The sequence below is a fragment of the Microcebus murinus genome, chromosome 6 (assembly GCF_040939455.1).
Source record: "Microcebus murinus isolate Inina chromosome 6, M.murinus_Inina_mat1.0, whole genome shotgun sequence".
In the NCBI taxonomy this organism is placed as follows: domain Eukaryota; kingdom Metazoa; phylum Chordata; class Mammalia; order Primates; family Cheirogaleidae; genus Microcebus; species Microcebus murinus.
In genome coordinates, this window is record NC_134109.1 from 37,105,022 (window position 1) to 37,123,977 (window position 18,956).

An 18,956-nucleotide genomic window follows, 5' to 3' on the forward strand; every position below is an offset into this window, starting at 1 on the left:
TGGTAGGGGAGACAGGCATTCAACCAACTCACATCCAATATGTAATTACAATTTTGGTAAGCATTTTGCAGGATAAGGGGAGGCTGCTGTGATCTTGTGTAACAGGACTGATTTCGATTGGGAGATAGTGTCAGGCAAGGCCTTTCTAAGGAAGCGGGGTAAATTGATACCTAAAGTGAGAGGTAACAAGACAAATAAGTGGGAGAAAGCCTATTTTAGGAAAATGAATGGCTAAGTTTGTGAAGCATAAAGACAGTGAAGCTGAATTGCAGTGAGCACAAGAGTATGATGGGAAACAAGGGTGGAGAGACAACAGGGGCCTGACTATTCAGGGGAAGGATTTTGCATTATGTTCTTAGTGCCATGGACAAATCTGGCATTCATTCATTCATTCATTCATTCATTCATTCATTCATTCATTTATTTGAGACAGAGTCTTACTCTGTTGCTCGGGCTAGAGTGCAGTGGTGTCAGCCTAGCTCACAGCAACCTCAAACTCGTGAGCTCAAGTGATCCTTTAGCCTCAGCCTTCTGAGTAGCTGGAACTACAGGCATGTGCCACCATGCCCGGCTAATTTTGTCTATTTTTGGTAGAGACAGGGTCTCACTTTTGCTCAGGCTGGTCTCGAACTCCTGAGCTCAAATGATCCACCTGCTTTGGCCTCCCATAATGCTAGGATTACAGGCGTGACCCACCGCACCTGGCCAAATCTGATCTTTAATGGTTATTTGTTTAAGGGTTGTAGAGAGGAGTGAGAAATCAGACAGAATACTGTGTAATAGTCCAGACAAGACATGGTAGTGGCTTGGCCTGGGCTGGTAGCAGTGGGGGTGGAGAGAAATGGGTGCATCTGACATGTTGGGTTGGTAGAATTATTAGGATGTAGTCGTGAATTGATGGCATGAATGAGGAGGTGTTAAGGATGACTCCCAGGGTTTTGGCTCAGCATCTAGGTGTAGGTGGAGGTAGGGAAGATTTCCTTGAGATGGGGAAAGCTGGAAGAGGGCTATGTTTGCAGTGAAGCTCTAAAGACCACCTGCCACATCACTTTGTCATCTATCTCACTTTTTCCTTTTCTTGAAGAGAAGAAGAATGCAGCCAAAGGGAGCTTAGCTTAGTCTAACTGTGTACAGGTGTGATTTCTGTGTTCTACTCATGGAGTTCAGAAAAGAGTTGTCACAGGCCAGGCAATTAGCTTGGACAGTCTGGCTGTTCTTGTGGATTAGAAATGTGTAGCTTCAGATTTTAATAAGAGACTGATTCTAATGAGAAACAAAGTAAACTTTTGAATAACACCAAAATCTTTTTTTAATTTTTTTTTATTTCAGCATATTATGGGGGTACAAATGTTAAGGTTATGTATATTGCCCATGCCCCCCCTCCCACCCGCCTGACACCCAATAAATGTTATTTCTATATGTCCACTTAAGTGTTGATACGTTAATATCAATTTGCTGGTGAGTACATGTGATGCTTGTTTTTCCATTCTTGAGATACATCACTTAGTAGAATGGGTTACATCTGTATCCAGGAATATACAAGAGGTGCTATATCACCATTGTTTCTTAAAGCTGAATAGTACTCCATGGTATACATATACCACATTTTATTAATCCATTCATGTATTGATGGGCACCTGGGTTGTTTCCACACCTTTGCTATTGTGAACTGTGCTGCTATAAACATTCGAGTGCAGGTGTCCCATTTGTAGAGTGTCATTTGGTCTTTTGGGTAGATGCCCAGTAGTGGAATTGCTGGATCCAATGGTAGATCTACTTGTATCACTTTAAGGTATCTCCATATTGTTTTCCACAGAAGCTGAACCAGTTTGCAGTCCCACCAGCAGTGTAGGAGTGTTCCTATCTCTCCGCATCCATGCCAACATTTATTATTTGGGGACTTTTTGATAAAGACCATTCTTACTGGAGATAAGTGATATCTCATTGCGGTTTTGATTTGCATTTCCCTGATGATTAGAAATGTTGAGCATTTTTTCATATGTTTATTGGCCTTTATTCTGTCTTCTTTTGAAAAATTTCTGTTCATGTCCTTTGCCCACTTTTTGATAAGGCTGTTTGATTTTTTTCTTTCTGATTTTCCTGAGTTCTAAATAGATTCTAGTTATCGGCCCTTTATTGGATGTGTAGCTTGCAAAAATTTTCTCCCATTCTGTGGGTTGTCTGTTTGTTCTCTTGACACATCACTTTTCACAGATATAGAAAAAATAATTTTACACTTCTTATGGAACCAGAGAAGACCCCGTATAGCAAAATCAATCCTAGGCAATAAAAATAAAATAGGAGGTATCAATTTACCAGATTTCAAACTATACTACAAGGCTATAGTAATTAAAACAGCTAAAGACTGGCACAAGAACAGGGACATTGACCAGTGGACAGAACAGAGAACCCAGATATAAAACAATCCTCATATAGCCAACTAATCTTCAACAAAGCAGACAAAAACACTCACTAGGGTAAAGAATCCTTATTCAATAAATGGTGCTGGGAAAACTGGACAGCCACATGCAGAAGACTAAAACAGGACCCACACCTTTCACCTCTCATAAAAATCAACTCACGCTGGGTAACAGACTTGAACATTAGATGTGAAACTATTAGAATCCTAGAGGAAAACGTTGGAAATACTCTTCTAGACGTTGTCCTAGGCAAAGAATTTATGAAGAAGACCCCAAAGGCAATCATAGCAGCAACAAAAATAAATAAATGGGACCTGATCAAATTAACACCAAAATCTTAAACCAAACTTTCTAACAAATATTTGACAATCATTGAATTGATCGGCATCATTGAAAAAGCCTCTCCAACCAATCTCTTTTAGGAAAAGTTAGTAATTGCTTCATGGATTTTACTGGATTACTTTTAAGCTTTAAATCTCTCCTTTTGGTCATTGATTTTTGGAATATGTGTTCTTTAGCTCTTTGAATCAGAGAAATGTGGAGGGTAATAATGCTTGGAGCTGTGGCCACCTGCACTCTGATCCTTCCTCACTGAGGCCCTGGTGCTCTGGAAGAGCAGTTGGTTTCTGGGTTTCTGCCTGCACTTTGCCTCTCTGGTAGGGGAGCTCTGTCCCAGGGTTTGAGGGCTTTCAGGATGACGACCATGGTTTTTGGGTTGTGTGCTTCCCCTAAGTTAGAACTAAATGAGTACAATCAGAGGGAAAATCCAGTTGACTTTCCTCAGAGGCTGCCCTAGACCTTGGCAAAACTATCAATTAGTGAAAGTGTTTTTTTCTTTTTGTGAAGTCTTTTCCCTTCTCACTTCCACCCCATGTCTTCTGTCTTCCTTAGTACTCTAGAATTCGTTTATGTGTCTTATCACTTCTTAAAATATCTGAAAACTTCTGCTAGTTCTCTGAAAATCTTCTAGGGTAATTTGCATAAAAAAGGTGAGAGAGAGAGAGGCTTACTCCACAAAAAGATTTTACCATTGTTTTTTTCTATGTCTTTTTTAAAAAAGATACTGTGTATATTTAAGGTATGCAACATGGTGTTTTGATATATATCTATACATACACATAGTAAAATGATTACTATAGTCAAGTGAATAAACCTATACATCTACTTCCAATAATAACTTTTTTTATGTGATAAGAGCTAAAATCTCTCAGCAACTTTTCAATATATAATACACATTATTAGCTATAGTCCTCATGTTGCACATTAGATCTCTAGACTTACTCATCCTACATAACTGCAAATTTGTACCCTTTGACCTATTCCTCCCCTATTTTCTTCTGCTCCCCACCACCATTGTTAATGTCTGTGGAATTTCTGGATCCCAGAAGAGTACGGTTTTCATAAAAACAAAACAAGATAAAACAAAAATACCCCAAAAACAAAACCAGTCTAATCACATTGGAGCAGCTCAGAAAAAAAATATTTTCCTCAGAATTGCTGTAGAAAGGGAAGACATATCCTGATGCTTTTATATTGTCTTTATTGACTGATATAACCTCTCTTCTTCCAGAGATTTTTATCAGCAAGGATTATTGATCCCAGGGTTTGTGTATGATCTCCTTTAGGAATGGGATTAATATGAGGCAGTCCTAACCTATATCTAATTATTTTCCTATTGTCTGAAGAAATTGCTCTTCAAAGAGAAAATGCTTCCTTATTATAAAACTAATAAAAAATAAAAAACCAAAAAACAAAACCCCATAAGCTTCTGGACTGACAGCAGTTCAGAAATATAGTGTGATAGAATAGAAAGTCTTCGATAGTGAGGTCTGCTTCTGTCTTTTCTTCCCACCAGTTCCCTTTCCCTACATTCAACAAGTCCTTTAACTTTCCTGGGTTACTTTTCCATCCATAAATGGAAGGAAAGGATGCTGAAGGGGGGGTGGAGGGAGTGCCTTCATGCACTTGGGAATCACTTGAGGTTCTTGTTAAAATGCAGGCTCTGATTCAGAAGGTCTGGGGTGGATTCCATATTCTGTATTGCTAATAAACTCCCAGGCGGCACTGGTCTGTACTTTGAGTAGCAAGGCACCAGATCAAAGTGTCCCAAACTTGGCTAGCGGGAGACTTACCTCTACGGCTGTATTTTTGTATTCTACTCTGAGGGAGTCAATTCAGTGCATCTGCATTAGAGTTTAGCAATCTCTATTTTTGACATCCGTGACAAGATTCTATTGCAGCTGCCAGCAGTTAGGAATTATTGCACTAGATTAGTGTTTCTCCACCCTGGCTGCACATTAAAACCACCTGAGAAGATTTAAAAATAAATACTGATGCCTGGCCAATTAAAACAGGATCTTTGGGGTGTGGGTGCTGAGATGAGTAACCCCTGTGCCCCTCGGCAATCTTTCTCCACCTCTGTCCCAAGCAAATGTGCAGTCAAGATTGAGAAACACAGATGATAACCCTTATGGGGCCATTTTGAATTAACTGTCCTTGATTAGTTTGTAACCACCTAATCCTTGAGGAAAAACTGCTTGTTTTATTTTGTGCCTATCTCTTGAGAGGATACTGGATGGTCTTGAAAGACTATAATGAGATGTTTTCAAGCCTCAGCCCCTTGTCGAGATCCATCCAAGAATCTGCTCATGTGTGGAATTATAGCTTCTAAAATCCTACCTCCTGGTGGGGATAAGCCCTGATTCTCAGGAACCTCAGACAGGGCCATATTGTGTATTTGACCCATTTAGAGATGAAATGTTTGTGAATCTTAAAGGACTGAAACAGTCTGTATCCCAAGGAGAGTTCAATTTTCCAGAATTCATGGCTCAAGGTGTTCTAAGAGCTGTGAGGACAAACCAGAACTGATTTCCCTGTCAGGATTACGTGGTAAGGATGATAATGGTCACTGAGAATTCTGGGCAATTTCAGTAATGGCTTCATGCTTCCAAAACTTCTGGACTGTCTCATTTTCTAACTTTGCAACTCATCTGCTTTGCAGAGAAGTTATTCCTCTGTAGTAATATTGCTTTTCCCCACTATGTTTTAAAGCTAAAGAAAATTAAAATTTTCTGGGGAAGCAGTTTTAATTAATTTGCTATCCTGTTCTTAATATTTATTAGTATCATATTTTTAATTTGTTGAAACAAGAATTTTTATGACTACAGGGAAATGGAACAGTCATATAAGAAATAGGAAAATTTCCAAAAAAGGCCCCAAATAGTTTATTTAATGTTCAGCAATTTCTAATTTAGCCTTAAGTTTTTTTAAAAAAAAAATTCTGTCCCTTCCTTATTTCTCACTTTTTCAATATTTTATTTTGTAGTTTAGCTCGCAGTGATAATTTTATAGGTTTTGGTTTGCAGGATCAACATTTCAAAGTTATCTTTCTAGTTTCTTTGCATATGCACACATACCCCTTCACACACATTGCAAGCTCTCTTTGCATATATGACACAGATGTAAAAAAAAATCTTGTACATGATAAACAACAGTAGTGGTTTTTTTTTTTTTTTTTTTTTTGAGTCAGAGTCTCACTCTGTTGTCCAGGTTAGAGTACTGTGGCGTCAGCCTAACTCACAGCAACCTCAAACTCCTGGGCTCAAGTGATCCTCCTGCCTCAGCCTCCTGAGTAGCTGGGACTACAGGCATGCGCCACCATGCCCAGCTGATTTTTTCTTTATATTTTTAGTTGACCAATTAATGTCTTTCTACTGTTAGTAGATACGGGGTCTCGCTCTTGCTCAGGCTGGTTTCGAACTCCTGACCTTGGGCGATCCACCCGCCTCAGCCTCCCAGAGTGCTAGGATTACAGGCGTGAGCCACTGCGCTCAGCAGACAACAGTAGTTTTTAAAGACTTTTTACTCTAATAGTTTATAAAGACTGTGCTGCCACTGCTCTATTTAATCTCCATAACTACCCAGGGTAGTGGGTAATCATTGTCACCAGTTTGTGTATGAGGAAACCAGTAACCTAATTAAAACTGCTCAGGTTTTTCACAGTAACTCTCTTGATGGTGTTGGGAAGGGATCCAAGGGCTGGGAGAATATCTGGGGACAAGGCTTTTTGTGGTATTTTGATTGTTATGAACATTTACCAGTTGATGACTTTTTATATGAAGGGCCTAGGACTATGGCTAATGTACTCAACTATGGTTTTGTAAAACATTCAGAGATGCTAGAAGCGGTCCTTATGTTTGTCTATCATAAACCCAGAGTGAATATTGCTAACATGTAATTGTTAAGGCCTTGAGGTAAGGGATGGTGAGCACACAGTCCAATTACTTCACTCTTGGATAGTCTAAATTGCTGGACTTAAACATGAAGCATAAGGATGAACTGAACGCATATTTCCTAGACTACTTTTTTTTAAAACTTTAAGTTGGTTTTGAGGAACTCTCTTAGTTGTTAGGTCTAACTGAATATGTGAGCAAATACTCTTGTGTAAAATACCTGAATTGTCCACATGCTATGTTATTGGTTAAAATCAAGTAGATATTTTGAAAAATGGGGTTGAAGAAAGGCAAAGTCTCAACTACCCACTTTTGATTCTAACGTCTGTGTTCTTTTCGCTCAACAACTCTGCTTCCGAGCTAACGGGAGGAATTAGGCCTCTCTGCAGTGAGTTGCTTTAGGACTTCCCCTTCATTCCCAGTCTTCTTACTTTTCCTTCCAGAGCGAAAAAGAGACACGATTTCTCCTAGAAACTAGAGTTTGAATTTGCAATGATCTCAGCCTCAAATCAGAATATAGGGAATGTGTGTTCTAGTTGCTGCTTCTGACTCTGGGAATCTGGGTTTTGTGAGTCTCTGACTTACTGCCCGATGAGTGATCAGTAAAACAGGAAACGGAGTTGTTTCCCTGATTAGAGACTGTGGCATGTACCACATTGAGCCCCATGCCAGTACTGAGGAGGGGCTCCATCTAGGTTGCTTTTGTTATTAATTTTGCTATTATGTAGAATTACTGGAGTAGAAGTGAAATAATATATCAACAACAAATGAGTAGTAATAGCCAGACCTTGCTGAGCTGGAGTCTTAACTTTGCCATTGTAGAGCTATTGAAAGTGGAATGATGGGGCAGGGAAATGTTTTAATGGCAGAGTTAACTAGGAACAGTTAAGAGCGCCTGATCAAAACTCTATCAAATGTCTTGAAAACAAGTCTGTTTTTGAGAAGGGAAGGTCTGCAAAGCCTTTGCAGGGTTGTTTAAAGCATGTTTTTAAACCAGGAGAAGCAACCCTTCACTGGGATGTGAAATCGATTTAAAGGGCTTTGACTAACAGATCCAAAATTGAAATAGAATAGAAAATAGTAGAATACATCTCATGTAGGAAGTGTAGTCTGAGAATTTTTTTCAGTTGTGTGTTTAAGTACATGTCTGCACATGTGTAGAGATACTTTGAGTCACTGTGTAAAATTTATTTTTTACTATGAGCTTCAATAAAAAAAGTTTTGAAAAGACTGGCTTGATAGAGAGCTTCTGGGGGAAAGAAACCTTGCCTCAGCAAGCCCTTTAATGTTTATGGCCTTTAAAAAAAAAATCCCATGGGATCCTCTTTTCTGGGACACTGGCAATTTCTTCAATCAGTAAGTAACTACTAAATGGCAACTCTTTTTAAGATTATTTTTTAAATTGACAAGTAAAAATTGTATATATTTGTGGTACAACATGATGTTTTGATAGATGTATACATTGTATTAATAGAATGGCTAAATCAAGCTATTTTGCGTATGTATTACCTCACATATTTATTTATTTATTGCAGTGAGAACACTTAAAATCTGCTCCTTTAGAGATTTTTAAATATGCAATACATTGCTGATAACTATAGTCACCATGATGTATAGTAGACTACTTGAGCTTGTTTCTCCTAACTGAATTTTGTATCCTTTGACCGGCATCTCTCCATTGCACCCACCTTCCAGCCTCTGGTAGCCACCATTCTTCTCTCTGTTTCTTTGAGTTTGACTGTTTTACACTGCACATGTAAGTGCAATCATATGGTATTTGTCTTTCTGTACCTGGCTTCTTTTACTTAACATAATGTCCTCCAGGTTCATCTATGTTGTCACCAATGGCAAGGGTTTCCTTCTTTTTTAAAGCTGCATAATATTCCATCGGGTATATATACCACATTTTCCTTATCCATTCGTCTATTGATAGGCACTTGGATTGATTCCATATCTTGGCTGTTGTGAATAGTGCTGCAATGAATATGGAAATACACACATCTCTTCAACATACTGATTTCATTTCCTGTGGTGATATACCCAGTATTGGGATTGTTAGATTATATGGTGGTTCTTTTTTTAATTTTTTGAGGAACTTCATTACTGTTTTCCATAATGGCTGTACTAATTTACATTCCCACCAAAAGTGTACAGATGTTCCCTTTTATCAGCACCCCGGCCAAAACTCCTTATCTTTTGTCCCTTTGATAATAGCCATTCCAACAGGTGTGAGATGATATTTCATTGTGGTTTTAATTTGCATTTCCCTGATGAGCAGTGATATTAAGCTTTCTTTCATATACCTGTTGGCCATTTGTATATCTTCTTTTGAGAAATGTCTATTCAGTTTCTTTGCCCCTATTTTAATCTGGTTATTTGTTTTCATACTATTGAGTTGTTTGAGTTTCTTATGTAATTTTGGATATTAACAAGACGTATGGTTTGCACATACATTTTCTCCCATTCTATAGGTTGTCATGTTGTCTGCAGGCAGACACAATTCAAGTTCTTTCTTTCCTATTTGGAAGCTTTCTTTTCTTTCTCTTATCTGATCATTCTGGCGAATACTTCTGGTACTATGTTGAAAAAAAGTGGTGAGAATGGGCATTTTTGTCTTTTTCCTGATTTTAGAGGAAAAACCTTTCAACTCTTCACACTGAGTATGTTAGCTATGGGCTTGTCATATATGGCCTTTATTATGTTGAAGTACATTCCTTCTATATCTAATTTGTTGAGTTTTTTAAATCATGAAGGGATATTGAATTTTGTCAAGTGCTTTTTCTATATCTAGAGTGAGTTGTATTACATTTATTGATTGGGTTATGTTGAACAATCTTTGTATCTAAGGAATAAATATCACTTGATCATAGTGATCATAGTGAATTATCCTTCTATAGTGCTGTTGAGTTTGATTTGCAAGTATTTTATTGTGGATTTTTTCATTTATGTTCATCAAGGCTATTGACCCATAATTTTCTTTTCTTATGGTGTCATTGTTTTTGGCATCAGGCTAATGCTGGGCTCACAAAATGAGTTTGGAAGTTTTCTCTCATCTTCAGTGTTTTTTGGAAGAGTTTGAGAAGGGCTGAATTAGTTTTTCTTTCAATGTTTGGTAGAATAAAGCGGTTAAATCAGGCGTCCTCAAACTATGGCCCATGGGCCACATGTGGGTGTTTTTGCCCATTTGTTTTTTTACTTCAAAATAAGATATGTGCAGTGTGCATAGGAATTTGTTCATAGTTTTTTTTAAACTATAGTCTGGCCCTCCAACAGTCTGAGGGACAGTGAACTGGCCTCCTATTTAAAAAGTTTGAGGACCCCTGAGTTAAATGATAAGGTTTTGTGCTTTTTTTGATGGGAGACATTTTATTACTGCTTAAATCTCCTTATTTTGTTGTTGGTCTGTTCGGATTTTCTTTTTCTTCATGATTTAATCTTTATAGATTGTATGTGTCTAGGAATTTATTCATTTCTTCTAGATTAGCCAGTTTGTTGGCATATAAATTGTTCATAGTAGTCTCTGTGATCCTTTGTATTTCTGTGATATTAGTTGTAATGTCTTCTTTTTCATTTCTGATTTTATTTGTTTTAGTCTTCTTTTTTTTTTCTAGTCTAGCTAACGGTCTGTCAATTTTGTTTATCTTTTCAAAAAAACAATTCTTAGTTTCACTGATCTTTTAAAAATTGTTTATCTAGTCTCTATTACATTTTTTTTGTCGTAATCTTTATTGTTTCCTTCCTATCTTTGGGATTAGTTTGCTCTTCTTTTTCTAGCTTGCTGAGGTGTAACATTAGTTTATTTATTTGAGATCTTCTTTTTGATGTCAGCTTTTATTGCTATGACCTTTCCTCTTAGAACTGCTTTTGTTGCATCCCATAAGTTTTGGTATATTGTGCTTTCATTTTCATTCATCTCAAGATATCTAAAAATTTCCCTTTTAATTTCTTCTTTGACCCCTTGGTTGTTTAGGAGTGTATTATTTAGTTTCCACGTATTGGTGAATTTTCTGAAATTCTTCCTTTTATACCATTGTGGTGAGAAAGATACTTGATGTGATTTCAGTTCTCTTAAATTTGTTAAGACTTGTTTTGTGGCCTAATATTGATCTATCCTGCAGAATGTTTTGTGTGTACTTGAGAAGAATGTGTATTTTGTTGCCATTGGACAGAATGTTTTGTATATGTCTGTTAGCATAGTTCAATGTTTCATTATTGGTTTTCTGTCTGGATGACTATACTGAAACTCTTGTATACATAGTAGGCATATAATTTATAATTGTAAGTAATATGTCATCCATATGAAAAGACAAAAATAGCATATATCAAATATTTAGAAAGACATTGCACAATAAGTTTTAGATACCAATTATATAAAGAGAGATCTTAGCAAGAATATATTAATTCAATTGTTTATTCATACAGCCAGCCAATAAATTAGCATTTATTTTGTGCTAGGCACTATGCTACACAATGACAGATCAAATGTTGGTAAAACCTACATGGGCTCTATCCTTATAGAGCTTATAATCTAGCAGGCAGATATGCATTAGTTAAGTCATAACACAAATATGTATAAAACTGCAATTGTGATAATGGCTGTCAGGATGAAGTATATCATGTAAAAAATTATATAGTAGGGATAAAACTTGGTCAGAGGGCAAAGGAAGATTCCTGAGGTCATGACAATTGAGTTAAAGTCTAAATAAAGTAGATGTCAACCAGGTGAAGAGGGAGAGGGATGGTGTTTCAGCAGAGAGCATGGCAAGTGAAAAAGTCCTCATAGTGGGAGAGAACTTGACACAAGAATGTAAGAAAAGTCAGTGTGGTTATAGGATTGTAGGCAAGGGTCACAGTGGTGAGATCTGAGGTTGGACAGACTTTGAAGTCATTATAGGTCATTGGGTGCCCTGAGAGCCATGATAAACTATTGATGGATGTTAAAGCAAGGAGGGAACATGATCCAGTTTGAGTTTTAAAAAGACAGCTTTGGTTTCAGTCTGGAAAACCCGTTGAAGGAATCCCAGAGAAGTCTGAGCAAACCAATTAGACAGCTGTTAGAGTGGTCTAACATGATGATGGAAGGTTGGAGTTGGGTGATGATCAGAGATGGAGAGAACTGGAGGGATTTGACAGGGTTTTAGGAGATAAAATTCATGAGATTTGGTAATGAATTAGATATGAGAGTAATGGGAAGAATGTTGATTGATGGCTCCTAGGTTGCTGGCTTACATAACTGTATGGATGGTGTTCCCATTCTCTAAGATAGGAAACCCTGGGAAAACACCTGATCTAAAGGGACGTGTTATATTGAGATACATTTAAGATAGCTAAAAAGAGAGGTAGAGTTGGATATCAAAATCTAATGTTATAGAGGAGGTCTGATTTAGAGATAAACAATAATGAGTTACTGAATCTGTGAATGTACATGAACACATAAGATCAAAGAAAGGAGAGGGGTTAGGACTGACATATAGGAACTCTATTATATACTTACTAGATAAGGAATGTTGAGCCTGCAAAGGAAATAAAAGAATGTTCAGAGAAACAGGTGAAAGTTATTCTATGAAAGCCAAGTATTGAGAGGCTTTTAAGGAGGGAGTGGTTGCTGAAACTTCTGAATTGTTAAGTGAGATGAGTAAAAAGTGCCCTATGGACTTGCCGATTTGGAGGGGCTATTGGTGATATACATTGAGATTTTACGTATTTTACATAAAATTTTAGTTTTACATTTTAAATATTATTTACACAATATTTTGCATATTACAAATCTCTATGATATACATAGAGATTTTAGATTCCATTATTTTCCTCTGAAAGGGGTTGCATTTTTTTTTTTTAACCAGGCAGTTTAATTACTGGTGGATCACCTTGATCATGAAGAGTCTTGATTTTAAGATTTTTTTTTAGTGTGGATCTACTTTCTGACTTTCTCTTTAGCCTTCTAGTCATTGCTTCAGCTGGGTCCCTTGTAATCTCACCCTGTGCATGTGAAGTTTTGGCCACACCGAAGGATTTGAGCTGGATTTACGCATAGGTTTAGGGCTGTATCTGTTGAAGGATTTCCCTCTCGGCTCCAAGTTGCTCTGGCAGCCTCAAATTGTGACCTTTTGACTCCCTAGCCTTATAAGACATTTCTGCTTGAGCTGTTTCACCCATGAGCTGTCCCATTCTCAGGGGAATGGACAGTTAAATCAGTATCTCATGCACTATAGCTCCCCTTTTCCAAGGTTTTATTGTTCCCAGTTTCTGCCTACTTTTGGTTGCTTCCTAGTAACTACAAACGGATTTTTTTTTGTCCTGTGCTGCTTTATTTAGTATCTATTTTGCTAAATTGTGTTTGATTGTTACATATTTGTTTTTAACATGTAAACTTGATGCGAGCAAAGGGTGTGTTTTATTAATGTTTGTTCTATCCCGTTGTCTGACACAGAGCAGTGCCATTTACATAGCAGCTACTTAATAAATGTTGATTTGGATTATTTTTATGAAGACTCAGGATTTAAAGTCTTCTACTCAAACATTCATTTCTATTTTTAGCATACGACACTCAATATGAGTTCAAAAGAGATTTCTTTTAGGTGAAACTCTAAAGTATAAATATTCCTTTAAAATTTTTTACTTTTTAAATATTTATTTTACAGATAATTTTTATATTTTAACATTAATTTAAATTCATTTTAATGTTGACATATTATCATATGATCTACAAAGCTCCTAAAGTTACTGCCTAAAACTAATATATTTTCAATTAAAGTTAATACCAAAATGTATTATTTTCATATTAATTTATACAAAAGCAAACCTACTTTTCTATGCAAAATGAAAGTTTTTTTTATAGAGTACTGCTAAGTTCCAAATTCTCTGTAGTATGTGTTTTAAAATAATATCTTTGAATAATTTTATTTAAAAAGGAATTTTTAATGCTATTTTTAAATCAGACTTTTCAAGATCAGTCTAATGGAAAAAAAATTTGTCTCCTCATGTCAAAATTATATTAATAGAATTTTTGGAGGGGGTCATCCAGTTTTCCCTTGTTTATCAAGTTAAGTATTCTCAATTTGTGGGGAAGTGACTATAGCCCTAATCTTAATAAATTAACCTATTTTTAGGTGTAACTTATAGTCATTAACATGACTTAGTATTAACTATATTTTGTTTTCATAGCTCAGCATATACCTGAATGCAAAGAGGTATTATAAGCTGTTTTCTTTTGAATGGAATTTTTCATTTGTATACAAATTCTGTATTTATTGCAGGTCTCATTTGATGATCACGGTGAACTTATTACGTCAATTTCAAGAATAGTTTATATTATATGTACCATAACAAACCATAGTTGCATTTGTTCATATTTATGAATTTTTCTTTTTTGATTACTTGAAAGAGGTAAATTGTTAAATGAAGCTAAATAACTTCCTTTTTCTCCTTTCTTCTTTAGAATCGAGTTTCTTACTGGGAAATGCCCAGATTGTGGATTGGCCTGTAGTTTATAGTAATGACGGTTTTTGTAAACTCTCTGGGTATCATCGAGCTGACGTCATGCAGAAAAGCAGCACTTGCAGGTAGGTGATAGACCAGCTTAGCAATCCCTTCTGAATTTAACCAAATTCTGAAAGTGGTTAAAAGGCTTAAGCCTACTTGGTCTCACATATACAAACTATAGGGTTCAAAATTATATTAGAATATTAAGGAGGCTAAATTATCAATGGAAATATATAGATTAAGAGCCTTTGGTGAGAACTTTTGGAAAGAGAAAGACTTTTACATATCTGTGACTTAATTCTCTCAATAAATATGTTTTGATTAGCTACTGTGAGCCAGGAACTGGTGTAGGTGCTGAGTGATTGGAGGTACATCCTATGTCAGGGAACCACTTTTGGCATTAGTATCTCTGGAGCAATGAAACTGTCTTGAACAAGAGTACACAACCCCCATTCAAGCAGAACATGTTTTATGAGCATTTAAAGAATGTCAGAATAAAGTTCTTACATCCTATGGAAATCACATGTACTTTGTAATGTTGGTACATTGTACCATTGCTATTTTGTTCGACTTATTTAAAACAGAGTCTGACTTATGTTATTTATACCATTTCTTTTAAAAATATGTAATTTCTGTGAGTTTAAAGAAAATATTAAGAACAAAAAGGGGATCAGAAAAAAGAAAAGGAAACCATATGAGGGACCAATTTAGAAACCAAAAACTTTTCCATAATATTTCAGTAAGGCCAGATGGGATGTTTTTTCCTTGAGTTAATTTTTCTCTAAAGCTCTCACTCTACTAAGTACTGAACCAGGTTATTTTAGAACTAGAAGGGATCTGAATTTTTTTTTTCTAGGCCAAATCCTATGGTTTTCAGATGAGAAAACTGAGGTAGAGCTATGTGGGGACTTACCTAGGGAAACACAGTGATTTTTCTTTTTTTCTATCCATTTATGGTGAGAAGGATTGTGTATGATTATATACATATACAGTTGACACTTGAACAACATGGATTTGCATTGTCTGTGTCCACTTATAAACAGATTTCTTTCAACAAAATGCAGATGGAAAATACAGTAGCGGGTTATGCGAAACCCACATACAGGGAGGGCTGATTTTCGTTTATATGTGGATTCTGCACAGCTCAGTAGGGGACTTGAGTGCGTGACGATATTGGTATACGTTGGGGTCCTGGAACCAAAATCCTCTGTGTACACTAAGGGACAACCCTCCTTATCTCTGTATACTTGCACACACACACACACACACACACACACACACACACACACACACACACACACATTTATTCTGTGTCTTCGTAGAGGGCAGAGATTTCATATTATGCCTTGAGTCTAAATCTGTCTTCACACAGGAATCATTTAGATAGGTTTTGCAAAATACAGGTTCTCACACCTCTTAAACCTACAGAATCAGAATCACCTGAAAGTGGGTGGGTAAGGTCAGGAGTCAGTATTTTTAACCAATAGCTTAGATGTTTCTGATGCTTATCCAGATTTGAGAAATAATCTGTTCAAACGTAAGAGGTTACTTCCCTTATCTTCCCCCAGCCATCTTCATTTTTCCCTCTGCTAAAGTTATTCCCATATTTAGTCTTTGCTCCCAGATATGAAACTGGTAAATGGGAGTGTTGAAAAATGATGGGCCCTGATTGAGGAGCTCCCTTTGAGAGCATGATTTCTTTGTACCTTTTTAACCATTGGGTGGCCCTTCGGTCTTGTGCTGGGACTGCCACTAACGTTCTAAGTACTGGGAGGTTCACTGTCTATATTAAACATCACAGCCCTGCTATGCCCCCAGCAGGATTTAAGTTAGGAAAAGGTTAGTTTTATGGTAGACCTTATCCTGTAGAATCATTTTTATAGAGAGTTCCAGAAAACACAGATGCTCCCATATCGATTTTTTTTCTTGGACTGTTGATAGTCCATTTTCCACCTGACTGTAATTAAGATTCCCTAAACAAGACGAGTTTTTCCCTTCTCTGACTCTCAGAGTTTGTTGTGTGTATTTCTGTTGGCATCATCATTTGACCATAAACTAACTTTCCTTATCCCTTGGGTTTTTATTCTTAATGCTTTTGCTGTCACTTTTGGGAAGTATTGCTTTTCATATCTGAATATATTTTAAAGTTTTGCTCCCATCCCTTCTTGTGTCCCATGTGTCTGCCCTATCCCCAGCCTGTTTCCTTTGGCAAGTACAATTTTTCCTACAAAAGATTCATTAAAAAAAATGCTGTTGTGTTACATTAGCATATTCTCACCTCTGAAAGAGCTGCTTTTGCCCTCTTACCAGAAGAACCCGATTTTAAGTGCCTTGAAGGTAGGAATTCTGTCTTGCTTGCTTTTGTATGCACTACAGGACACAGCGCTGTGTTTTATGCCAGTATTTGTTGACTGAGATGGGCTTGTTTTGTAATAAACCCTAGCCTAGGTCTCAAATGCCTTTGTATAGTGTGCTCGGGCTTATTATTTTTCATCCCAAGTGTTACAGCATTTGAGGTGGGTGAGGGAGAATTTTGGATTATGTTACGGTTTTTTATAATAGAAAAAAGTACCTAAGTCTTCCTCTAAGTCATCTTCGCTTATCAGAGTCAGTATTTTCAAAATGATCACGTTCTTAACATAAACAATTATTAACTTGCTTGTGCAAAGTGCTAAATGTGTTTTACTAATCTAAAAATTGCAACGAGTTTAATGCCCTCACAGAGTGATGAAGACTGGCCCCTGATATATGAGCAAATGATGTCTGAACGCTATCAGGTCTTCTTGGAAGCATGATCTATTTTAATGTGCTCCCCTTTTAAATGTCCTCATCTCCTTCTAAAATTAAACTATAGCGGTTTCATGTTTGCTGCAGCATTATTTAGAAGAATGAAGACCTGGAAATAATCAAAATGTCTAGTAGTATATTATGGCAAAGCCCTCTTTTTCTAAGTTATATGTTAGAAGGATAATGACACTGGAAAAAGTTGATATGTTATCATGTAACAAAATAAAACAAAACCCAAACCAAAAAAACCCAAAAAACAATAAAAACAAAAACAAAAAAAAAAACATCAAACCATCCTGTGTTTATAAAATAGTATATACATGAAAATTCTGATTCTTTTTTTACATATAGTTTTTTAAAAATGTCTTAAAGAAATATAGAAAAGCCTTTGAATAGGAGACATAAAAAACAAGGAGAAAAGAAAAAAATATGAATAGGAGACATAAAAAACAGGGAGAAAAGAAAAAATTATATACATATCTAGAAATACAGGGTTAATAGTTAAAAGTTATTATATTACAGTATGTGGAATCACTGATTCCAATTGAATATAAATCATTTCATACTGAAAATAACCTTGTAAATAATTTGAAGAATTTTACTTGATCTTATAGTAATGACAAGTTTCAGACAAACCTAAGATAATGAGAAGCTACAAAGCAGTGAGCATTTCATGTGGGAAAATGCAGCTGTGACACTATATCAGAAAAAAAAGAATCATATTTATATAGACTTGCATTAGATGATTTAAAGTCATATTACTAAGTGAAGTATCCCAAGAATGGAAAAACAAGCACCAGATATATTCTCCAGCAAACTGGTATTAACTGAGCAGCACCTAAGTGGACACATAGGTACTACAGTAATAGGGTATTGGGGAGGGGGGGAGGGGGGGCAGGTATATACATACATAACGAGTGATAGGCGCACCATCTGAGGGATGGTCATGCTGGAGACTCAGACTTGTGGGGGGAGGGGGGATGGGCATTTATTGAAACTTTAAAATCTGTACCCCCATAATATGCCGAAATAAAAAAAAAAAATAAAGTCAATAGACTTAGAGTAGCAACTGGTAAATGATTACATCGTGTTGTAAAATGTTCAAATGCGAATCATTTTATGTGAAAATAAAAAAAAAACCACATTTTTTTTTGTGTTTTACAGTATCAAGAGGCTAATATTTATTTCTTCTGCTTTCTTATCTTTTTCCGCCTTTGTCTTTCCCAAACACTCTCCCATTGGAATAGACACACAGAATCAAATTAAACATAGTTCTCAGTTTGTCTCAGTATTTCCTTGTGCTCTATCTGGGCGAGTTCTCCATTTTGTTTCCTGTTCTTTCTTTTTCTTTTTCCTTTCATCCCATCCCTCTTTTTCCTTCCATAGTTATTCATTCTAGTATGTTTATTGTATGTCTTTCTAATCTATCTTCCATTTGTTTATTAAATATGCATATTCTTGAAATGATGTGACTTTGTATGTGTTTGTTTTTAAGGCTTACATAATTCTCACTGTACAGTGATACTTATAGCTTCTAACTCTTTTCATTCAACATTATGTCATTGAGATTTCTTTATGTTGCTGTGTGATAACCTGTCTCATTATGTCTACTGCTCCAGTCTCTCTTCAGCCTTCATTTTATTTATGCATTCTACTAGTCATAGAATCCAACTTCTGATACTTTGATACCTCCAACAACTTGGAGATAAACGTCTTCATGCACATCTTACTGTGGCCCTGTGTGAGAAGTTTTCTGTCTCTATGCCCAGAAATGGAATTACTAGGTAGTAGAATACATGCAGAAGTCATAAATTAACTGCTATGAGATTGCTGTCCCAAGTAGCCTTCTGTTTCACTCCCACCAGCCATGAGTGAGGGTTCTGGTTTTCCTACATCCTTGCTATAGCATAATAGTATCTAACTTTCTATGAAAAAAATCTTATATGTGCTAGGTATTATTATCTCATTTTTGTTTTAGCTGAAATTATGACACCTATGACACTTCAGAATTCCTAGGAATTTTAAATCTAGTCCA

General features: G+C 36.3%; 1 protein-coding gene across 1 annotated transcript in view; it reads left to right on the forward strand.

Moving 5' to 3' along the window:
- Positions 1-18,956, forward strand: part of KCNH5 (potassium voltage-gated channel subfamily H member 5) — a 264,962-nt gene that overhangs the window by 11,720 nt on the left and 234,286 nt on the right. Inside the window, exon 2 of the mRNA XM_012777657.2 lies at positions 14,091-14,214. Within this exon, the coding sequence (XP_012633111.1) occupies positions 14,091-14,214 (124 nt within the window). The remainder of the gene's footprint in view (positions 1-14,090; positions 14,215-18,956) is intronic.